A 25,619-nucleotide genomic window follows, 5' to 3' on the forward strand; every position below is an offset into this window, starting at 1 on the left:
AAAATAATACACAAATTGAGTGAGTAATACTACCATATAATTAAAGCAGCCTGTTCAGAAGATCATACTTTGTATATATACTTAAAAAAACCACATGCATACCTGTTGATTTAAATAGCTAGTTTTCATTAATTATTTTGTAGCTGTGTCTCTGTCTTTGTTTTCTACTGATGTTTTCTCATTTCTGTCTTCTTCCTCTTAAGTGTTCCAAATCTTTGTTAGAAAATATTTTACAATTTAAATTTTAAGTGTAGGGTAAGATCATTTCATTCCTTGGGACGAAATAATGATCTCTTAATGTCCTTAACTTTGAAGTCTGTTTTCCTCTGGTTGCATTAGGCAGATCTGTTTGTTTTCATCTCCTGCACTCTTCCTAATGCCTCTTTTCATTTGACTGTATTTGTTGTTCCCCTTCAAGTCTTTGTCTTAGATGATTTTCCAATATTCAACTAAGTGGGAAAATATCTGGTAGAGTTGAAGAATTTTTTCTGTCTGGGCTCTATACTATAAGGTTTGCTTATAGGCATGCTTCTTTTTGTTTATTTAAATAAAGATAGTCTCTATAGTGGTTGTCTTTGATTTCACCCTTTTTGCTTTTTAAAAAATACAACTTTTCGATTGATTGCTTTGAAAGCCATTTAAAATTGCTTTTGGGTTAGTTAGGAGTGTGTAGTTAATGCTTCCTTTTGGGAAACTTTTAAGTTTATCTTTTGTGCCCAAAGTAAAAGGTGTTCATTTTATTGTCTAAATTAATTTATATAATGTCTTACAGGCTTCTCTTCAGCCAGGATAAAAAATGGCTTTTTTTTCTTTCTTTTACCCTCTTTTTAAAAAAATGAGGTTATACTAGTTTAGGACTAACTTAATTCAGGTAGGAGTAGATTACCTTTCTGGGTTCTTTGTTTTGTAATCTCATGTTGGGGTATATCACCAAAGCTTAGAAACTTTGTATCTAGAGCATTTGACTTAGTGCTCTTAATAAACACTTAACAAATATGTGAGTGAATGAACAAATGAGTGAATGAATCAAACCTAATTGAGGTGTCAAGCAAGAACACTACTGTGTAGTGTCTTTAGATGTAGAGATTTTTGCAGTTTGGTTGGTAAAATGGATTTGAAGATTTGCACTGGTTTGCAGACCACTGGAAAAAATCTTATCTTTTCAATAATGTGGTAAAAGCACACTAGAATATAATTGTGGGCTTACTTCATAAATCAAAACTTTGAAAATAACTTTTTATTTGATAGAAATAATACATGTTCATATAGAAATTTTATAAAATATAGTAAGGAATGAAGAAGAAAAAGTTATTTGTAAGTCTACCACCTGGAAAAAAGTACTGTTAGCTTTTTGATACAGTTAGGTGCACAGACTTCAATGTATACTTTAAATAAAAGGGTATATACATTCAGTTTTGAATTTTGCTTTATATGTGTGAATCCAATTAACATTTTTTTCTGTTTTTGTTTTTTAAACCTTACAGGCCCCTTCACAGATGTAGTCACTACAAATCTTAAGTTGCGAAATCCATCTGATAGAAAAGTGTGTTTCAAAGTGAAGACTACAGCACCTCGTCGGTACTGTGTGAGGCCCAACAGTGGAATTATTGACCCGGGGTTGACTGTGACTGTTTCAGGTAGCAAATCGTGTTCTGAATTTGAACAGTATTGAATTCTGACCTTTTTATGGTTATGTTGAATTTGGTTTTAATTAGCAGGGTTTCATTTGGAGGGAGGAAAATAGTTTTTAAGTTATTCTGGCTTGCCTTTAGTCATGTCCTTCTGTTATCTTTTACTATATGCAGCTGTTGCAGAGCATTTCTCACCGTTATCTTGTGGTTGAGGGTGTCTGTGGTCAATTTATAAACAATAATTGTCATTTTAAAATTTTTATATCCTTTATTTCTACCGCTCAGTACCACATTCTCTGCCCTTATTTATCTTTGAAATATTACATCATTTTTGTGATTGATCATTCTTTTCAGATCTCTGGCTCTTGTTACATATTGTGTTCAGCTATACAAGTATTATTCTAAGTCTTAAAAATGTACAATGCCTCTTTTTTGCTGATTGTATCAAATTAGATGAGTGTTTCTACCATTCATTATAAATGCCAAAGCTTAGTTTTTTGGTTCCCTTTTGTGTTTACTTGTAATCCAAGGAGTATCCTTGGTTCCCTCCATGTATGGATTGCTTACTCCTGCTGTGGAGTCTCTGCCGTTGCTATAGTTAATGCTCTCTATAAACTTCCTTTCTTCTATCAGACTTCCCAAAACAGTACTCCTTAACAATATTATCTGACATAGTTAAGAAATAGGAAGCAAGTATGAGAACATATCTTAATTGTGGGAGAACTTCTTAGGCTTCGCACAGAGACAATTTACTCTTACTTTCTAGCAGTAGTTCTCACCTCCCACTCTGTGTCCTGATAACAGGTGGAGCAGGAACACGTGTGGACCTCTCTCAGCTCAGAATCTATAGGGCATGGCCTAGCCATGTATGTGTTTTAAAAACCAAAACATGCTTGGGTGATCCTGATAAGTAATCCTAAGATACTAATTCTGTATCAGTTTCCTGGTTTTTAAATCTACAGCAGATTAAAAACACCAAATTATACAAAGAGTGAGAGCCTACAGCAAGCCCATGGAGAGTACTTAGAAGTAGAACTTGACTGCAAAGGTAGCGAAGGACTTACTGTAGAGTTCTGCGACACTGTAGGTACAGCCAAAAACTCAGAGCTAGTAGGCCCTAGAAGAGATGTTTTTGGTGAGTCTTGTGATATGGTGGCCTGGGAGGAATGTGTTTGTGTTTGTCCAAGTTCATGGAAAAGATGGTTGGGAAAGAAGATAAAGCAATGAGTACACGCATTCTGGAAGTTGGTCTCTAAATCTTTAAGCCTTTTAGCTAAGTTGGAAGAAAATAGAATTATTTCTATCCGTGTGGTTAAAAATAGTTTCTTGATGCATCTAGTTTTATCCTTAGGAATCTGTAAAACTATTCAGAATGACTTTTTTGGAGGATTCTGAATTGCTGAAGTTTTACTGTATTATTTCTTAAGAAAAGTTTGAATTGCACAGGTCATTTACATGTGGGTTTTTTTCGGGATAAAGATAGTATAGTACTGTAAGTGTGTTTTCTCTTATGATTTTTAAAATTTTCATTTATTTTCTAAAGATTTTATTTATTAGAGAGTGTGCACATGCGCTGGGGGTGGGAGAGGGGTTGCAGGAAAGGGAAAAGCAGACTCCCAACTGAGCAGGGAACTCGACCGGGATCATGACCTGAGCTGAAAGCAGACACTTAACTGGATTGAGCTACTCTGGCGCCTCTCTCTCTCTCTCTCTCTCTCTCTCTCTCTCTCTCTCTCTCTCGTTTTTAAAGATTTACTTATTTATTGGAGAGCGCGTGCCTGAGCAGGGGAGGGAGAGAATCTCAAGCAGACACCCTGCTGAGTGCAGAGCCTAATGCAGGGCTTGATCTCAAGACCCTGAGATCATGACCTGGGCTGAAACCAAGATGCTCTACCAACTGAGCCACCCTCTCATGATTTTTTTTTTTAAAAGATTTATTTATTTGAGAGAGTGTGCGTGTGAGTGGGGAGAGGGGCAGAGGGAGAGGGAGAGAAGCAGACTCCTGCTGTGCCTGGAGCCCAACACGGGGCTCAATCTCATGACCCTCAGATCACACTTGAGCCAAAATCAAGAAGAGTTGGACAGCCAACCGAGTGAGTCACCCAGATGCCCCTCTTAATGATTTTTTTAATAACATTTTCTTTTCCCTAGCTTACTTTATTGTAAGAATACAGTACATAATACAGTATAGAAAATATGTTAATGCCATGGTTTATGTTATTGGTAGGGCTTCTGGTCAGCAATAGGCTATTAGTACTTAAGTTTTTGGGGAGCCAAAAGTTATATGTGGATTTTCAACTGCATGGGGGCTTGGCATCCCAAGTCCCTATGTCGTTCAGGGGTCAACCTGTACTTACCAAAACACTTTGTCTTCCATAAATCCCTTTTGTTGAGCATCTGACATACTAAAAACTTCAGATACACTACTGTTTACATAGTGTGCCCTCAGATTCTTCTCCAATTAGAATTTAGCTCTTCAATTTTTAGTGTATTGCCTTTCCTTATAAGGAGCCCCTCAAACTGTACTTCCTTCTTCTAGCAACTTTCCTTGATTGACTCTGTATTACATACTCATTTCTTTTTTCCTTTTTCCACTTAGTTTTGTGGGTTCTTTCAGTTTGACATATTTATATATATTTTTAAGATTGTTTAATTCTTATATGGTCTGCAATAACAATATAATTGTCATAAAGTCACAGTCATGTTTTAAGTTTTCTTTTTATTCAGTTCCTCCTGATAAACCTACAGTGATTGCTCAGTTGAAGGGCATTAATGAACATATACTGTGCTTTATGTGGATCCTGAGGCATTTATCCTGTGCTTTTTTTTCTGCTATGTATTTGTTCCTTGAAAAATTTTTTTGGCCATGATGGGAGTTACAGACATCTCAGATACACTTAGAATATGTCTTATGTAGTTGTTATTTGCATTTGTCTTTTTGAAATCGTTGATGTACATGTACAGAAGATATATCTTAGAAATAATTTACACATTAGCAGGGGAATAATTTGTACAATACCATATATATATTTTGTGTAACTGTGGATTTGTTCTTATAGTCTTTGTAATATAAATTGAATAAAAGTTTCACATCACCTCTAGTTATAAGGAATCCCTAAAAATCCTCTTAAAGGCTACTGAAAATCTTGAGTGCTTAGAAAAATTTGAATACATTATTAGGATGCTAGAAAATTTCTGGAAATAATGAGAGTATGCCTTTTCCTTGTTAACTTTGTTTTCTTAGAATCAGATTTAAACAGATTGATAAACTTCTTGAATGGTGTTTATTTAAAATCTATTTTTGAAAAATTAGCTTTATTAGAACACTAAAATATGGTAGTGAGTTTTGAAGTTAACTTTTAAATTCTCCTTTACGTATCCCAGCTGTCTAATTCTAAAAGATAATATCACTAAATACCAAATGAAGCCTTATATTTATAACTGGTTTTAATAGACAATTTACTAGATTTTAATCTGAGTTTACAGGTATTATAATAGTTGGCAACATTTTGAAAATTTTCCCAAACTTGAATTTAGAGGGGACAATCATAGATTTATATTTATTTTTTAAGTAGCTGTTTATTTTGTGGGCTGTTAAAATAGTTGGAAACCATAAAGTTGATTCTGGATCCTTAATATAAGTAATCCAGGATTAGTTTTCTTGAACCCGTCCTGGTTTTCCTTAAATTTGTGTATTAGTTAATAAAACAATAGGGATGATAAGCAGATGCAGGAGACACAAAGTCATATTTCCTTTTTTCTTATTTAGTAATGCTACAGCCTTTTGACTATGATCCCAATGAGAAGAGTAAACACAAGTTTATGGTACAGACAATTTTTGCTCCACCAAACACTTCAGATATGGAAGCTGTGGTAAGTATAGAAGTGGAACAGAATTTATTTTGGGGGATGTTGTTTAAACCGTGGGTTTTGTATAGTTCTTATTTGAGAAAGCTAATTTTTAATTTAAAAATATGTAAATTTGTTAATTATAAATAAACCTGACTTAATTTCAAGAATGAAAGAATTTTGAAATAGTATTTCTTAGAAACCATTTAGAAATGCTACTATTAGGAAGAAAGTTCTTCAATCTCTAGAGATGTTAGTGTGATTTTTAACAGATGGTGATAGTATGTTTCTTGAGGTGGTATTGCCAGATAACCGTGGCAGGGTGATCAGTATGGAGTGCTGCACTGCGTCCTGTCTGAGCCACAGACCACCCCTGCTCCAAACAGCTGCGGTGTCCCCTGAGGTGAAACCCGTTAGTTGTCCCTTGAGGTGCGAAACCCATTTGTCACAATCATACTTTCTCTATCTCATGTTGGTTTTGTTTGTTTTTAGTGGAAAGAGGCAAAACCTGATGAATTAATGGATTCTAAATTGAGATGTGTATTTGAAATGCCCAATGAAAATGATAAATTGGTAAGTAGGAAAATGTGAGAAGATTGGAAGCTATGAAGTTCTCATTTACCTAGATTAATTTTGCTTCTGTTTTTGGCCTTTTTGGGTTGTGTGATGATGCTATTCCACATTTTAAGACTTAGTGGTTATTTAGGTTTAAAAAAATCTCTATAGCTTTTTTCATTTTAGAACATTTTGTGCACTCAAGAAGAAAAATACTTTAAATACAGTCTTCATGATGGAGAAGAACCATTTAATTCTCCCAAATTTTTGCCACTTTTAAATCAGTTCAAGTTCTTTAGAATGAGACACATATCTGCATAAATATAATTAAATAATAGACATAAAACCACTTTTTGACAACTGTGTACCAGCAGCCTGGGGATAAAAGATTTAATTTACATGGACAAGCAGTTTATTCCAAGTTTGGCTATTCCCGGGTATTTTGTTCACTGTTGATTTTGGTCAAAATCCATCTGATTTTATTTCTCAGTAAATAGTTTTTATGTTGCTTTTTGATTAGTATGAGGCACAAACAATTTGGAGGACTAAGGTATATATGTGTGTAGTTTAGAAAGTCCTTTGTGAATGTATAAAATGAGTTGTCACTTTCCCTATTCCCCTTTTGAAATGCAGATTTTAATCTTTTTCTATGGTTTGTTGGAGGGACTTGAAAAAGCTAAGTAAGATTTTTCTTTTGGTGACTTAATATATAAAATTATACGTGTAACTAGAAATGGTGAGTACAGTTAGGTTATATTCTGACATGACTGTTGTCTTGATCTGGAAGCCATTTGCCCTATTGAAAAGGAAATTCGCCCATTAGATAAATACCTGGGCTCAACTATTGTCTTACTCTTTTAGGATAAGCTGAAATGAAAGAGTCCCTGAGTGGTAATTATTTATGGTGTCTTTTAATCCCCTTTTAAAGGGATGTTGAGATATTTGCCAAAAATAAAAAATGTGAATGCATATATTCTTACTAGAAATAGAAAGTGATCATTCACTGGCATGTTGATGCTTCCCATTTGGAGTTTACTTTCTCTTTTGCTTGTGCTGCCAGAAAGCTAATAGCTTGCATAGCCCCCCCCCCCTTTTTTTTGCATAGCTCTTTGTTGGAACTGAGAAAATGTAATTGCATGTTGTCTCGGTTGACTAATTTTTATTTTCCAGTTTTATTGAGATATAGTTGACATACAGCACTGTGTAAGTTCAAGGTGTACAACGTAATGGTTTAACATACATATATTGTAAAATGATTACCATAAGTTTAGTTAACAACCATTATGCCATTTAGATACAAAATAAGAAAAATGTTTTTTTTTCCTTGTGTTGAGAACTCTTAGGATTTACTGTCTTAACTTTCAAATATACCATACCACCTGTGTTAGGTATAGTCATCATGTTGTACATATATTCCCCAGGACTTAATTTGTGTCATAATTGGAAGTATTATATACCTTTTGACCACCTTCAGCCAGTTCCCCCATGTTCTTTCCCCGTCTCTGATAACCGCAGATCTGATCTTCTTCCATAGATTTGTTTTTATTTTTTGTTTTTAGATTCCACATATAAGTGAGATCATACAGTATTTGTCTTTCTCTGACTTACTTAGAGTAGTGCCCTTGGGGTTCATCCATACTGTCACAGATGATAGGATTTCCTTCCTTTTTGTGGCTGAATAACTCCATTTTCTTTATATATATATACACACCACAACTTCTGTTGTTTCTGTGTCTTGTTTATTATAAACAGTGCTGCAGTGAACATGGGGATGCAGATAACCTCTTTGATGTAGTGTTTTCATTTTCTTTGGATATATTCCCTGAAGTAAAATTGAGTAGAAACACATCTGGATATTTTCTCACTTAGAGTTATGTCATCTTTTACAGTTCTTTAATAAACATAGAGCTGACTATCTTTCATCTGGACTTCTGTTATACTTTGTATAGCAGACAATTTGAGATTATAGTCTGAGAAGGGTTCACCCACGTATTTGATATTGTTGGTTATAAGAGTACAAAACCAAACCAGAAGTTGATGGAAATGATATGGCTATGATAGTTGCGCCTAGCCATGTTAAGCACCCCATAGAGGAGAGTAGCAGGTATACCTACATATAGGTAGGCAACATAGTAATCCAAGAAAGCGGGTTTGGGTCTGCTAAAGGGCTTGAATAAATACTGAATAGAGTTTCTGGAGTCCTATACCATGGAGCATGAACAGAAATAGTTTGGCCCTGGAACCTTTTCAGAGCAGGTATTATTAGTAACCCAAAGTCTGTTCAGTATGATTTCAGAGTACTCCAGTGACTGATTTCTGAGCCTAGATGAACTAGCTACAGAATGTATTTCCGTTAATTGAACTACTTGGGCTTATGGTCTAGTTACTACCTCATTAAATGGTAAGGAATAAGTGTTAAAGATAATGATTTTTTAAAACATTTTATTTGGAAGAACTTTAAACACTTAGAAAAGTACAGTGAACCCCTGTGAACCCATGACCAGTTTTAACAATGACCAGTTTATGGTTAATCTTAATTCATCTAACCACCTCCCCCTTTTCATCTCACATACTGTTTTAAGGCAAATCCAGATGTAATATACTTTTATGTGGAATTGTTTTGGTATATATTACTCAAAGATAAGAACTTTGAAAAGAATTAATGACAGTACTATCATTAAGCCTTTTATTTTTAATTTAATTTAATTTATATTCAATTAATAACATATAGTGTATCATTAGTTTCAGAAGTTAAAGTTCAGTGATTCATCAGTTGTATATAACACCCAGTGCTCATTCATGTACCTTCATGCCCATTACCCAGTTACCCCATCCCTCTACCCTCCTTCCCTCCAGCAACCCTCAGTTTGTTTCCTATGGTTAAGAGTCTGTTTTGGTTTGTTTCCCTCTCTGATTTCGTCTTGTTTTATTTTTCCCTCCCTTCCTCTATGCTCCTCTATTTTGTTTCTTAAATCCCACATATGGGTCAACTCATATGATAATTATCTTTGTCTGATTGACTTTTTTCGCTTAGCATAATACCCTCTAGTTCCATCCATGTTGTTGCAAATGGCAAGGTTTTTTTTTTTTTTGATGGCTGAGTAATAGTCCATTGTGTGTGTGTGTGTGTGTGTGTGTGTGTGTGTGTGTGTGTGTATGTGTATGTATATGTAAGTATATATACCACATCTTCTTTATCCATCTATCAGTAGACATCTGGGCTCTTTCGATAGTTTGGCTATTGTAGACGTTGCTGCTATAAACATTGGGGTGCAGGTGCCCCTTCTGATCCCTACGTTTGTATCTTTGGGGTAAATACTCAGTAGTGCAATTGCTGGGTCGTATGGAAGCTCTATTTTCAGCTTTTTGAGGAACCTCCATACTGTTTTCCAGAGTGGCTGTACCATCTTGCATTCCAGCAGCAGTGTAAGAGAGGGTTCCCCTTTCTCTGCATCCATGCCAACAAGCCTTTAAAAGCTTATAATATCATTAATACCAAACTGGTCAGGCAGATTCAAATTTGTCTCACAAATGTCATTTAAAAATTTTTTTGTAGTTTGTTTGAATTGTGATTAGAATAAAGTCCACATACTGCTTATTGGATGATATGTTTCCTGAATCTCTTCTTAATCTCTAGATTCCCTTTCTGTTTTTCTCTCGCAGATTTTTATTTAACAGACTGGCTATGTCCTATAGACTTTCCCTGTAGAATAGATTTTGCTGCTTACATCCTTGTGGTGGTCTTGAACTTCTCTTGTTTTGTGTATTCTAAAGTTGGATCTAGAGGTTTGATTAGATTTTGATTTATTTTCACTGGAGGCAGGGGAGAGACACTGCTTTGGAGGTGGTGATATATTCTCTCAATATATAATGTCTGGTTGTTTTTTTTTGTGAAGTTAGTGATCATTGGTGTGCAATGTGTGAATGAGTGGTTCTCATCCAGGGGTAATTTTGCCCTTGAGGGTACGTTTGTCAATGTCTGGGGACATTTTTGGTTGTGAGAACTAGGAGGGAGGGGTCCTAAAGGCATCTGGTTAGTAGAGGCCAGGGATACTGCTTTGCATCGGCAGTGCATAAGACAATCCTCCCAACAAAGAATTATCTGGCCCAAACATCAATAAGGTCAAAATTGAGAAACTATAGTATAGATTCATTAATTTATTTAGGGTTTCATAATGTTATTTTGTCATTCCTACTTGCACTTTATTATAATATTTGTGTAGAGAGAAATTGAGCTTATGTTAACCACCCCAGCCCACACTCTTAACTCCTGCTCCCAGGTCCTCCTATCCCGTCTTGCCCCAAAAAGAAGTAGCTAGGCATTTAATTTAATTACATTAGGTGAGTGTATCTTACCTATTTGAGGATCTGGATCTTTTTAGGTAATGCTGTTAGTGTTTAGGCATTTACATGTTCTTAAGAATAGTGGAAAAGAGTATGTTACTATTTTGTTGATTTCTTTCAAGTTTTCAGGACCTTGAAATATATAAACAAATGATTGAAGTTTTGTGGTTGTCAGGGTAAAAAAGATACCAGGTCTAGAAGTATAATGATTGAGTTCTTGTTTTTAAAATCTTTATAATTTAAAGAAATCTTTTTTTGGCAAAACTATTCTAGCTTATTTTCAACCCTCATTAGAGTGGGCATCTTTTTGGGAAATAATTCTTTGATTTGCATCATAGATGGAGTGACCTAGGATTCCAGGAACCCCCCCTTTTTTTTTTAAATAAATGGAGGTACTACTAATAATTTTTCCAGGACAGCAAGCGTTAACTAATACTGTTCTTAAGCATACTAAAATTTGTGGTCACCCTAGTCCTAGGGAAACAGCAGGTCTTTGGATATATTTCAGTAAATTAATGGCCCATAGAGTCTTCAGTTGAGTTGTGTTCAGCACTAGTAACAAGTGCCATTCAGCATGTTCCCTGGATTGTTGATAGCTGGAGGCAGATGATAACTAAAGTGTTGACTGCTTTATTTTTGCAAAGTTGGGTTCTTGGAATTAATAGCTCTTATTATCAACTCTGTATTATGAGATCTAATGTCTAGTGGTAGTGTTTTCAGGACTGAATGTGGTTTTAATTAACTTGTTATTTTATGGTGTTTTATCACCTATTTAATTCTTTGTGTTCAATTAAAAATTTTTTTTGTTTTTTTTTTGAGGCCTCCAATTCTACTTGAAAATTTCCAGATTTCTTAAATGTATCGCATTTCATTTATGCCCTCCATCCTAATGTGTGTTAATGACACATTTTCTGGGAAAAAAATACCAGTTTATCTTAATACTGATGGGTTGTCAAGAACAAGGAATTTCAGTGGTTTTATGTATACAAAGAACTTTTATGATTAAGTATACATTGTTTTGTGTTGAGACAAGGAACAGATTGGGGACAGTGCATTATTAAGTGAGATGGAGTTCTCATAGTTGTATACATTGACCTGAGTATCACTAAGTATTATTTCAAAGTGTGTATCGGCATTTTGGTATCCTCTTATTTTCACCTGTATTAAAGGAATTTGAGAAGGTAGGAAGAGAATTGAGATACTGATATACTAGAATGTTATATGCATCTTTACTGGTCCTGGGAGAGAGAGGGAGAGAGAAGTGTGTGTGTGTGAGAGAGAGAGAGAGAGGGGTGTGTGTGTGTGTGTGTGTATGTATGCGTGTGTGTGTGTTTGGGGGTGGGTGTTGTCGAGTACAGAAGAGGTTTATAAAATACTCTATTTTTTTGAACCTCAAGAGGAAAAAATTCATTTAACTTAAAATTGTTAAGGTTGAGTATTACCAAAGGTAAGAAAATATGAAGTGCTTGTTTTTCAGATATTGACAAGCGTTGATAGCAACAGAAATTAAGAGCTGCAAAGTTAGAAGGTGTTCATTTTAGGACAACATGAGGCGAGCACTAATTTAATAAGATTTATACCTTTAATTAGCATAATACAAATTGATCATAGCTGATTTTGTTTGAGAAATAATATAAAAAGCTACAGAAACTTTTGTACTTTTTGCTTTAACATAGTTATTATTAGTCTTATATCTTATATATAATACATTTTTATAGAGTAAAATGCGAATGTCTTAGAACCTAATGATTTCTGTGTTAGTCATTCCCAGTACCATGCAGGAGAAATCAGTTTGATGCGAATCTGAGAATATGTTTCCCATGCCACCTCAGGGTATAACTCTACCAGGGACTGCTCCGGCTGTCACTTCATTGAGCAGCATCAACAACACAGTTCCAACAACTGGCAGTTATAATACGAAGAATGACCCCAGGGAGCTCAATGTGTTCAAACAGGAGAAGCAGAAGGTTTGTTTTAGGGAGCTAACAGCTATAGGAGTTTACTAGTGTTACTGGTTATGTTAATGTAGTTACCTAGCACATACATGGTATTATGAGTATATTATATGAAGTAGATAGAATTGAAATTTTCAGCTGTTTAAAAATACAGTAGAACCACAGATCACTTAAAAATAATGCACAGAAACTGTTCTCTGTTCTAAAAAAGCAAATTGAGCACTTAATAAAATCTCAGTAGTGAGCAGGACAAATCTAAGTGTGAACATTGTTATGAAGTTGGTACAATTTTTTCTATCATTGAAATTTCCTAAAAAAGGAGTTAGGAGCTTATTTGAATAAACTAGCAGGTATAGCAGTAAAGGTAGGGGCTGGCAAACATTGATCTCCAGGCAAGTATTTGTTCATATATATTAAAAAGATAAATGAAATTATTATTTAATGTTTTGTTATCAAACACAAATAATGGTAATCCCTCTTTAACTGTCATTATTATTTACAGTGCCCCAGGGTAGGAGAATATGTGGGTAAACCCTAAAGATCTTAGGTCATAGTTGAACTTGTTTGTGTGTGTGTGTGTATGTATGTATACACGTGTGTACTTAACGTTCACTTAAATAAGATGACAGCATGTCATCAATAAGATAACGGTGACTTCTGGGTGATGTAATGGTTGCTGTATGATTCCCTTTACCATTTTTTGCTTACTAGAAACTTCAGGAACCCCATAGTTTGAACAGGTTGCTTATACTTTGATTTGGCTTTGCAGAGAAAAAAATTTGATCCTTTATCTAAATTTGTCTGATACTTCTTTTGATTTTGTGATTTTAGTTACTTATTTCTGGGAATCATGATTCTGCAGAAACAGTAAATTGGTTTTTTAGAGTGAAAATAAGTCTCCAATAACCTTGTTTTTCAAATACTGTCTCTTCCCAGGTCAAGGCCTTAATTAATGCCTATAACAATATTATGCCACAGCCCTTAGTTTTAGTCTTAATTTACTTTATAGACATTAAAAAATGTTTTTTTGAAGATCGTATTTTTAGGTAATCCCCTAACGTGGGACTTGAACTCAAAACCCTAAGATCAAAAGTAGTATGCTCCACCGACTGAGCCAGCCAGGTGCCCCCCCCTTTTATATTCATTTATGTACCTCTACTCATTATAGTCACAGGAATGTAGCCTCATACTTATGTTCTTTAGCTCAGGGCTTGTCTTTCTCAAGGCTTTACTGCAAAAACCTATTTTGCCTTGCGCCTTCTGTTTCCAATCCCTTGTTCTGTTTTTCTAATTACCCCCAATAGGGATAATTTAGAATATTGGAATTGAAATTCTGAAGGTTGTTAAAAAGAAATACAGAGGTAAGTTCAGTTCATGGATGGAAAGGGATTTTTGCAGATAGGCTAAAAAATATAAAATAGTGGAAAATGTACAAGTTGTGGCATATTTTTTTGTCTTGATCATGGCCTTGACCTTCCCATTTATTCTAGCTTCAGTGTTAAATATAATGTTAATATAATGTTACTATTCATCAGTTTCCTAAGAGTCACAGCATGTTGAATCCCTTTAGTTTGCTTGTTTCATGGTTCTCAGAACAACCAGTCTCCTCTTTCTGGACCAGTCTGAAGCAACTCTCAAGGAACGAGCTGTTTTCCTGGAGCCAAACCTCAGTAATGGAGCTCCTGAATGGAAGTATATAAAGTCATAGCAGCCTTAGTGTTCTCATCAGGCTCTTGTAGATGGTTACTACATGAATGACTCAGCCCCTGCCTAATTCCCCCTTTTAAACCCCCAATAAAGTTAGGTTATATATGCTTATACTTTAAATATACACAAATAAATTCGATTTCATTACATCTGCTATGTATGTTGACTGGTTTTTAGGGGGCCTAAATGGTGCTTGACAAGAAGTATATTCCAAGTAACTTGTTTTCATGTCTTAACTTGACTCACTGTTGGTGTATTTAAGCTCCATTATACCATTTGCATTCTAGCCTTTATGTTTATGCTCCACAAATTGGTTATGACATTTCTTTTCCTTTTTGTTATAAAGAATATAACATTAAGAAAAATTTCAGTGAAAAAGAAAAATCTAATTCTGCCAACCATAAGAAGATACTCATTGACATGTTACTTAAAATCCCAAAGAGTGGGAGGCTACCCGTCAAATGTGTAAAAAGAGTGAGATGTTTAAGTAATTTTCTTTAGGCACAGAATAATGACATATAGTGTCATTTAAAATGATAATTAAAAGATGTATATATAAGTGGATAAAGATAAAAATGTTACAGTGTATGCTGATTTTATAAAATGTGCATATGAGAAAATATTGAAAGATAATAAGTAATGGTTGGGTTGGGTTGATGAGCTTGGTAGTTTCCTCTCCCTCTGATAATTCTGAATTTCTGGAATTTCAAGAATTTATTTAAAACTGAGGAGTTTGATGATTCCTCATTTTAATTTTTTTCTCTTCACTTGTTGGCCTCATGTATCTCCTCTTGATTTTTTAGTCAACTTTCTGGTTTTGAGTATATGTTTTTTTTTCCAATTCTCAATCAGAACCCGAGGATTCCTTAGTTGCCATATTGTTGATTGTTGGCTTTCATCTTTATAGAGGAAGGCAATGAACTGCCCTCTTTTCGAATTTGGATTTGTTCTAGGTTGAAATTGGAGCACACTTGAAAAATCATTTTGATATGAATTCTAATTACTGTTAAGGGAAAGATTAAGAAAGAATACTGATGGAGAGCAAAATATATTTGAAACATATTTTTACTGATAGAGATGGACTTGGTCAGGATGGGAAGATAGGGTGGAAAAACAAGAAAGCAAGAGGACATCTCAGAGAAGGAAGTTGGAAGTAGGCTTCTTAAAAACCCTTCACAGCTGAGAAGCTTCTGAAGAAAAATGAAAAAATCTGAATGTTGACAGTCAAATAATGTAGTGTTATACATTAGAACCTCATTATAACATTACTGATTTTTACATGGGTGTAGGCATAGTGATCAAATCACATTCCCTTCATAAGAAATACTAGTTTTGCCCCTTGAAAACAATTATTTACACTTAATATAAATTTGGGACCTGGGATGGTGTGGTAGATGTGTAACCTATAATTAAATCTTATTGAGTACTGTGGAATGCCATAAAGTTGATTTTGGATATGTTTTTGTTAGAAGTTTATATCTGAATAAAGCAGTTTAAAAAAAAAAATCTAACATTTAATTTCCAGCAAGTAAAATTTTAGTTAAAGAGATGACTTGTTGCACTAATACTGTTACGGTGTAGGTGATAGTATAAATGACATTAAGGTAAAGGAGATTGAGGCACTTTAGACCACAGGCCCCAGGGCCCTGCCCTAGATATTTATCTATATTGGGTGAGTGTTGGTGAGATTTACAGTTTTAGGGCTCAGAGTTTTAAAAGTGTCTTAGTACTACTGTGATTCCATATGGAATTTCATGAGTTAAAGTAAACCGTGTTGGTGATAATTTGAAAGAATTATTTATGTTTAAGAATGTGGAATTGCCTCCTCTTTTTTTTTTTTTTTTAAAACCATATGTTTGTGTTCATTATCTCCTCTTCTGTGTTTAAGAAGTTAGGTTTTAAGTGTTTTTCTTAGGTAGTCTCGTATTTTCATTGGAATTATTACTATAATATCTCCCCACCCCCGCAGAATCTCATTTGAATTGCAGAATCAGAGCACTGAAAATGACCTTCATATTTGGATTTTGGTTGGTGTCAGTCATTCAGCATACTTTCTTTGAATAGCTACTCTTGGCCAAAGTGCTGGGTTTAGGGGTAAATACAAAAAGAAATGACTCTTGCTCTCCCAGTCTTTGAAGTATTATAGGAAAGAACGTCAAAAATACGTTATTATGATATATGATAAGTGCTGTGGTGGAGGTAAGTGTGAAGGGTTTTGGGAGTAGAGGAGGGAGTGGGCTGCTTATTTTGACTTCTCTTACTGCTGACCTTTCTTGATTTAGTCCTAAAATTGTTCACAGATGACGGTAACATTTGGTATTTAAAAAAAGTTCTTATTAATGAAATCACAACCTCAAAAATTTGTTTAAATGATTTTTTGGAAAAGAAAGGTATATGGAGTTTCAACTTGAATTTGTTTAAAATCTGTAAGGAGATTTGGTCAGTTAAAAAGTGCCACTATCTTTGTAATACAGAATGATCTGGAACCTAGCAAAACTGTTCCACTGAATGCCTCTAAACAAGATGGACCCATGCCAAAACCACATAGTGTTTCACTCAACGATACTGAAACAAGGAAACTCATGGAAGAATGTAAAAGACTTCAGGGAGAAATGATGAAACTATCAGAAGAAAATCGACACCTGAGAGTAAGTTGTTTTTGAAAATAAGTTGATTTTTATGAAGGCATAAGATATGTGAATAGTATTAGGCCATGTTATCCATCAGGTTTTAAATTTATCCTTGGTCATTTCTTTTCATTTTTCCTAATTTGATTATGTCTTAGCCTTTGCTCCCCACTCTTGCCTCTAGTTTTACCAAGACTTCTCATTGCCTGCAAGTTCTTTTCCTAGTAGATGCCCTAGTTATTTGTGATCTGGCCTGTGGCATTGCTGGCTTCCTCTCTTGTTTGTAACAGCCTTTACATTCTGTGCCCTAGTCATAGAATTGCCTCAAATGGTGCTGTCCCATATATAGTAGGGACATATGTGGCTGTTGAGCACTTGAAATGTGGTTAGTTTGAAGTGAGATGTGTTGTGAGTGTAAAACATTGAATGATTTCTTAGACTTAGTACAAAAAAATACCTCTTTTTTGTATTACTACATAATGAAATAATATTTTGGTTATATTGGATTGAATTTTATTAACAATTTTACCCTTTTCATCTTTTTAATGTGCTATTAGAAAATTTAAAATACGTAGGTGGCTCACATTTGAAGCTTATATTTATATTGGACAGTGTTGTACTAGAGTATCCTGAAGAGGCCTCTCTGTTAATCTCTTTTTTGCTTTAGCTTGAGTTCTTCCTTCTGACTGGATCACCCTGAAATCCCATCCCTACCCTTATAAGCGCATTATGCATGCGTGATTATCTCTTGGTCCTTGGTTCTTGTCATCTTTTCAGTATAACCTTTTCTAGGACTTCTCCCAGAAGAAAAGAAATATGGTTTTGGAATGCTATCTCCTTTGTTTCCATGAAACCTCGGTCATCTTCCTGCTCCTGTTTGTTGGAGGTCTTTCTCCCTCTAGTGGGCGGTAGTTCTTTGGGGGCAGGGTCCTGTGCTCATTCATCTTTGCATTCATAGCACATGCATATAGTAGTCATTCATATATTTGGATGAATAAATGGATGAACTGGTGAATGAGGACTAATTTGAATATGTGTGGGTGTATTAATTTGCCTTTGACAAGTAATTATTTCAAGACCTGAATACCTTTAAATTGCCGTCAAAGTCGATGATACAAAAATGTACATATGTAAATAAGCTAAATTAAGGGACTGAATCTACATTTGATTCTTCCATCTGTTAAATGTATATAAGAACTACATATACTCTGAATCAGAGGCACTGTATCTTAAATTGATCTGTGTTGAAATAATTGTTTATCTCTTCCTATTTCACAGTACCCCTCAGAGGCCCCCACACCTCTTGGGGTAGTGGAAGGATTATATTCATTTCACACCTATATCCACACATCATAGATTTTTAAGGATGCTGTTTTTGTTACCTTTACTTTATCTGCTCTGACTTCAATGGCACAGTTCTGTTCTTTGATGAAAGATGGGCTCCTTAGCATGCTCATTACATTTATTCAAAAAGCCACTGTTTGTCTCTTGGCGGAGGGGGGGAAGTGGAAATGGTAGGAAGGATATGAGTAGGGCAGGGCTGGAGACTAGGAAGAGTGGACAGGGAGAGAGGTGAGATTTGGGTGCTGGTCTCTCCTTTTTATTTATTTATTGGCTGATGTTTTGTAGGAGATGTTATTTGAAAACATGTTCTGTTTAAAAGATAAAACAAAAAAACCTTGAAGACCATTGGCTTATAGAATCAATTTCAGGCCCTTTATTAACATTTCATACATAAGACCCATCATAATTTGTCACTGTTCCTTTTTATTCCTCTAGTCCTGTGGTTCTTAATCCAGGCTGTGCATCTGAATCTCCTAGTGAGCTTTTTAAAAATACAGGTCCTCCCCAGACCTGTTAAATCAGAATCACTAGGAAGATTGTTTAAAGTTCTTGATGGGATTGAGAATAATTTTTTCTCACACAGGACTAATGAACGTAGGACTAAAAAACCCCACCAACCCTCAGAAATTCCAGTAATTGCAAATAAAAGAGTATGACCTGAGGTGGACTCTTCCTTCATTTGGCATTAGTAACCATACTAGAGGAATCAGTGTGAGAAAATAAAAATGAGCTTGCACTAAGGAAGTAAAAATCTGCCCTGTCATTCATCTGGTTGGGATGATGGACACAGATAAAGCCAGTTGTCTAGGTATCAGTATTTTTCCTGAGATCACACTGTGGCTGGTAAAGTGTGATAACGACCTCCTATTTTGAGTGACTATTGCTTTCTTACTGAGAAACCTTGTCCCCTAAAATCATACTGTCAAAAGCTGCTGTGTAAAGTCGTACCAGTAAGAACCAAGCAGCCCACTCTTGTCTAGAGGATCTGAGTCACTTTGACACAGAGAAGCGGCCTCCCTTTCCAGTCCAGTGGCATAGCCTCAGATGGGGGTGGGGGGCAGTTCTGTATACAACATTCCATAGCTGTTGTAGTTTGTTGTTCCTGAAGAAGCAGGATTCGGTGTCTCCTTGGCAGTCAAGACCCAGTGCTGACCCTTCTACACACGGACCTCCTGCTTTGAGCTTATCAAAACACTTGCTGCTTAAATTTACCCTGAAATTTCCCCTTCCTCCAAATCCTTAAAATTCCTCTTTTCCTTCGGCCAGATACTCCCTGTGCCTCTGCTGTGTGGGTACCCTGGTTGCACATGTCTGTAAACCTGTCAGACCACAGCTTTGCTCCTGGTGGTCTTTGGTAACCCGTGTAAAAATACCGAGGGCCACCACAGAAATAAGTGCATGCACAGAACTCTTCCTTACTTGTATTAATAGATTTTAGTGGCGTTTTTTTCCTTCTGTATAAATACAGCAATATCTGATTTTTCACTTTTTTAGGAGTACATTTTTCAGCTCTAGATTTTAAAACGGGCATTATTGAGGTATAATTTATATTCCACTAAGGCACCCATTGTGAGTGTACAATTCAGTCATTTCTAGTAAATGTGTAGACTTGGGCAGCCATTACTAGACTCCAGTGTTAAAATGTTTCCATCACCCTAGAGTCTTTTTTTTTTTTTTTTTTAAAGATTTTATTTATTTGACAGACGCAGCGAGAGAAGGAACACAAGCAAGGGGAGTGGGAGAGGGAGAAGCAGGCTCCCCACTGAGCAGGAAGCCCGATGCGGGACTCGATCCCAGGACTCTGGGACCATGACCTGAGCCGAAGGCAGACGCTTAAATGACTGAGCCACCCAGGCACCCCTAGAAAGTCTTCTTAATGCTGGGTAGCAGTTAGTCCCTACTCCCATTGTAGCCACATGCACACTGACCTGCTTTCTGGCCATAGATCTGTAGCTTGGCAGTTGTACTGGATGCATATTTGTTTTTAAAACTTCTTTGTGCATATATTTTTTTCAGGATGAAGGCTTAAGGCTCAGAAAGGTAGCACATTCGGATAAACCTGGATCAACCTCAGCTGCATCCTTCAGAGATAATGTCGCCAGTCCTCTTCCTTCCCTTCTTGTCGTAATTGCAGCCATTTTCATCGGGTTCTTTCTAGGGAAGTTCATCTTGTAGAGTGAAGCATGCAGAGTGCTATTTCTTTTTTTTTCTCTTGACCAGAAAAAGATTTGTTTACCTACCATTTCATTGGTAGTATGGCCCACGGTGACCATTTTTTTTTTGTGTGTACAGCGTCATATAGGCTTTGCCTTTAATGATCTCTTACGGTTAGAAAACACAATAAAACAAACTGTTCGGCTCCTGGACAAATTGTATATTACCAGATCATCACTAGCAGATGTCAGTTGCACATTCAGTCCTTTATGAAATTCATAAATAAAGAATTGTTCTTTCTTTGTGGTTTTAATAAGAGTTCAAGAATTGTTCAGAGTCTTGTAAATGTTATTTTAATAATCCCTTTAAATTTTATCTGTTGCTGTTACCTCTTGAAATATGATTTATTTAGATTGCTAATCCCACTCATTCAGGAAATGCCAAGAGGTATTCTGTGGGGAAATGGTGCCTCTTACAGTGTAAATTTTCTCCTTTACCTTTGCTAATATCATGGCAGAATTTTTCTTATCCCTTGTGAGGCAGTTGTTGACTGAGTTTTTCATCCTTACAATCCTGTCCCATGGTATTTAACATAAAAAAAAAAATAAAACTGTTAACAGATTCTTGCTCGATAGCTTGTTTGTGTGTGGTGTCATTAGGCGGGGATACCAGCGAGTCCATTGTATGGTAATTGGAAATTTATGATGCTTAATTTTATCTTGCATTGAAACCCTTTCAGATATTGCAATATTTGTAGTTAAGAGTCCTCATTCTATTAAGGAAAGAGATTGATAAAATTTTAAGCTACTTTTGGTATTTTGGAGGATCACAATCAGTTTGTCTTCAAGATAATATAAAATAAGGAAGTCCCATGAGAATAAAAAGACTAATATTTCCGTTTATATGTATGCATTATTGCTCTGTTGCGTTTGAGTTACCCCATTCTTAACAAGTTCTTGTATCTTCACAAGGAAGACTAATTTTCCTTGGTTCTAGTCCAGTGCTTTTTAACCAGCCTAAGAACTCCTTTTATTTTAGAACATTTCATAGTAGTAGTTTAAAAGTAGGTGTTTTTCCTGTCCAATCTGACGTTCAAAGTAAATTTCTGTTATGGAAATTTGGAATTAGTAAGTCTTGGAAATTTTCTTTGTGGAAAATGACTTTATCCTTTGCAAATCTGCCTATTAATGTGAAACACATTTTCAGTATAAATATGCATTTTAGGGTCTGATTCTTTCTTGCAGTTAGCCTTACGTCTTCATTTATTTCACTTGTATTAGCATAGAAAAGTTTGGAACCAGAGACAATATATTCAGTTTTTCTACTAAGTGCAGTCCAATACAAGTGACTCTTGATTCCTGAAAATAGGTGTTAATTTTGTAAAAGATGCACTTCTTTTTGAAAGGGAAACTAGACTTTGGGACTTGATGCGGTGCAGTGAAGTGTGTTAAGCCCAGGTCTCTGTATACATTTTATAAACGAGTGAAATGTTCCCCTAAAGTATTTTGGTTGCCTTTTCATTTCGAGTATGTTTTGAATTTGTCAGGCCACATGTAGTGTGTTATTGTGCTCTGTGGTATCTTATAAAACCTCTTGCCTTGTGTGCAGAAGTTACTAAAAGCAAGCAAGTAATGCCTGTCCCATTACTAGCATGCTGTTACAGGTAATGTTTTCACTGTTGTTCCAACGCTTTACAGTCATTGTAAAATTACCCTCCCTTTCTGATAACTGGGAAAGCATGTGGAAAAAACATCTTGCATTTTGTCCCATAAATGCAGAATCATTCATTCCTTGGCTTAAAGCTCTCCATATAAGTCAGCATTATTGGTGATAAGTATCAAGCTTGCTATTTTCATGGCTATAATTTTTTGAAAGTTTGAGTTCTCAAGAATTTAGCAAAATCCCGTTGTATGGGAATGCTCCTTAGAACTCGTTTATTTCAGCCCCTTTGTTTTATAGTTGAGGAGTCTGAGGCCTTTCTGAGAATTAAGGGAACTTGCCCTGTGTCTCACAGGTAGGTAGAGGCAGAGCTGTTCTCCTGACTCTAGTTTAGTGTCTTTTTTGGTCACTTCATAGAAAACAAATTTGTCCTAATTTGACATGACTGAAATTATGAACATAAGATGCTATCTAATAAATGTATGTGAAATTTCGTATCCTAAGATTGTATTACAGGCTACTGTTGAATAGTCTCATGTATGTTTGGCTTTAGTGTTTAGGTTAGAGATCTCCCTGCCCCCCCCCCCCCCATATTGGTAATAAATATTATGAAATACAATGTATTTTCAGATAGGCATTTTACAAAATGCATTATGCAAAGGTTGGTTTGGGGGTAGATTGTAGTCTGGGCAGTATCTGCAAAATAATGGGCTTTTTAACTGCTTTACACACTGGGAGATACTCTGTATAGGAGACCTAATTTCTGTTCTTTTAATTGCTGTATAAAATGTCAGATTATTTTACTACCAACGGTTACTTTGAAAGAGTCCAACTGTATTGACTGATAATATATGGATTAAATTGTTTGTCTTCATTCCTTACATGTTTAGAAATTTTTGCTTTGTCTGCCTGCTTACTTGTGTATGTAAGCATGAGGGAGATATACTGTTGCTAATACTGAAATCACAGTCAAGTAATGAAGGCCTTAAGTTCATATGTGACGCTAAATGCACTACTTTATTTCATTCTATAACTAATGTACCTTAACTTTGCCCATTCTTGTGCTTACAAGAAACAGATTTAAGAATTGTATTCTGAGTGTGTGGTTTGTTACCTTTAAAAAAAGAAATGACACTTGGAAAAAAGTATCAAATTCAAAAGTTCTGGTCAAAGAAAAACAGTATTTTTACTTCTCCAAGTCTCTTAGTTCAGAAGTTCTCCTAAAATTGAGATTATCTGCTGTGGGGATTATTTTTGGATTTTAATCTATCAAAATGCACCACTTTGAAAAGAAGTTTTATCAGTAAGATTAAAAAAAAAGTTCTTAATAGGTTATATCCCCAAATTGTGATCTGCCACTTTAAAAACATTGAAGTGAGTTTTTCCTAGAGCTTTGCACATTCCTATTTGGTGATTTTGGTGTGTGCATAGATTTTTTAAAAAATTCACCTTTATGAAGTTAGGGAAAGATCAATGTTTACCGTATGGAAAAACAACAAAATAAGAAGGTAAATAAATGATCTTTATTTTCTAGCTTTCAGAGGAAATCAAACTATTGCGTGAATAAATAAACTGTTTAAAAATGTGGTGAAGTGTCATTTTCCTTTCCAAGAAACAAAAAAAGGAATTTGATTTCAACAGATTATGATGGTTTGTGTTTATGTTAAGTAGTAGTAATCAGTCACTCACTAGTATGAGTTCTGATGCAGATAGTCTTTTGCTTAGTGACCTAGATGTAAAGTACTGTTGTTTTTTTTTTTAAGATTTTATTTATTTGACAGAGACAGCAAGAGAGTACAAGCAGGGGGAGCGGCAGGCAGAGGGAGAGGGAGATGCAGACTCCCTGCTGAGCAGGGAGCCCGACGCAGGACTTGATCCCAGGGTGGGATCGATGACCTGAGCCGAAGGCAGACACTTAACCATCTGAGCCACCCAGGCGCCCCTGTAAAGTACTTTTTCTTGGGAAGTGGGAACAGCTGGGTTTTTCAGTTCCACATTTGATAGCTCATTGTTAGAAGCCATGCTTCTGGAGGGTTCTGTGCAGGAACAGTGTGGCCTCTTGGGAATGCTCAGCCTGATGGGCATTGGTGTGAAGAAGTTTGAACATTCATCTTTAAAAGAAAGGAAATTTTATCTTCCTCATTTCTGATTGTAGGAATAATAATATGTTCATTTTAGGGAATTTGGAAAAAAATTATAAAAAGATAAAAAGTAATGGCAAATCATGCCATCCAGCAGTATCAGTTTGTATGAACATGTGATTTATTTCCCTGTATTATGCTTTTTAAGCATAATTGTACATACAACTTTGTATCCTATATTTTTCACTTAATCATTTCTCTGTGATACATTGAAAACCAAGTAGAAGTGGTTGCCAGATTGCTTTATGTTTACAATCACTTTCTTGACCATAAGGTTGTGAACGTTTTATGTATAACAGAAAGCTCGATTGGTCAGGTATTTCCCTTTCTGGTTAGGCACATCCTCCTAATTACCTCGTTTCTTTTGTTTTAGAACTCTGTTTCTTGTTTTCCAGTTGCTCCTTTACATAACACCCATCTTTTCTTTTTCTTTTCACATTTTTATTTAGATTCTAGTTAATATATAGCATATTATTCAGTAGAAGAATTTTGTAATTCACTTAAATATACCCAATGCCCAGTGCTCATCATAACAAATGCCCTTAATGCCCATCAGCCATTTAGGCCATTCCCCACCCACCTCCATCAACCCTTTGTTCGTTGTCATTGAGAGTCTCTTAACGGTTTGCTTCCCTCTCCTTTGTTTTCTTTTCTCCCTTCCCATATGTTCATCTGTTTTGTTTCTTAAATTTCACGTGAGTGAAATCGTAGTATTTGTCTTTCTCTTGACTTACTTTGTTTGGCATAATACACTGTAGCTCCATTCACATCATTGCAAATGCAAGATTTCATTCTTTTTGATGGCTGAGTAATATTCCTGTGTGTGTGTGTGTGTATAATGTAATATATGTATGTATATTACATACATATGTACATATCTATACATGCGCTCATACACCCCACATCTTTATTCATTCATCAGTTGATATTTGGGCTCTTTCCATAGTTTGGGTTATTGTTGATAATGCTGTAGACATCTGGGTGCATGTACCCCTTTGAATCTGTATTTTTGTATTCTTTGGGTGAATACCTAGTAGTGCAGTTGCTGGGTTGTAAGGTAATTCTGTCTTTAAGTTTGAGGAACCTCCAGAGTGGCTGGGGAAGTTTGCATTCTCACCAACAGTGTAAGAGGTATATAACCCCCATCTTGAAAGGAGGTGCAGGGAACTATGAAGAACTCTGTTTTTAGCATTGGTATTCAACTACAGTAGTACATTAACTCATGTGAGGAGCTTAAAAAAATAGATACTGATGCTTGAATAACACCTCCAGAAATACTGACTTAATTGGTTGGGAGTGGAGACCTGGCATGGTCATCTGTTTTAAGCTCCAGTCATTTTAATTTGCAGCCAGACAACTGTTTCATAAGCTTTTAAATGCCAAAACCAGATACAAATTATGTTTAAGTAAGATTTAAGTCTTGTGGTATAGGGCAATTGTATTTTCAGGATTCTTTGTATATTAATCTTAAGTTGCAGGGGGTCTGGGTGGCTCGGTTAAGTGTCCCAACTCTTTTTAAATAATTTTTTATTAGTCACCATACAGTACATCATTAGTTTTTGATGTAGTGTCCAACTCTTGATTTGGGCTCAGGTCATGATCTCAGGGTTGTGAGATTGAGCCCCGCATGGGGTTCCATGCTGGGCGTGGAGC

General features: G+C 35.6%; 1 protein-coding gene across 2 annotated transcripts in view; it reads left to right on the top strand.

Annotated features, from left to right (window-relative positions):
* Positions 1-20,800, top strand: part of VAPA (VAMP associated protein A) — a 38,266-nt gene extending 17,466 nt beyond the window's left edge. The window contains exons 2-7 of one of the 2 annotated variants that reach the window (XM_028123929.2): positions 1,485-1,637; positions 5,401-5,504; positions 5,973-6,053; positions 12,212-12,346; positions 16,516-16,689; positions 20,029-20,800. In XM_028123929.2, coding sequence (XP_027979730.1) covers positions 1,485-1,637; positions 5,401-5,504; positions 5,973-6,053; positions 12,212-12,346; positions 16,516-16,689; positions 20,029-20,187 — 806 coding nt within the window. In that variant the 3' untranslated portion in view covers positions 20,188-20,800. The remainder of the gene's footprint in view (positions 1-1,484; positions 1,638-5,400; positions 5,505-5,972; positions 6,054-12,211; positions 12,347-16,515; positions 16,690-20,028) is intronic. The other variant, XM_028123927.2, reaches the window with a different exon arrangement.
* Positions 20,801-25,619: the final 4,819 nt, after the last annotated feature.

This window comes from Eumetopias jubatus, unplaced genomic scaffold (assembly GCF_037043125.1).
Source record: "Eumetopias jubatus isolate StellerSeaLion01/CBP00866 unplaced genomic scaffold, mEumJub1_p1.0 scaffold_16, whole genome shotgun sequence".
Lineage (NCBI taxonomy): Eukaryota > Metazoa > Chordata > Mammalia > Carnivora > Otariidae > Eumetopias > Eumetopias jubatus.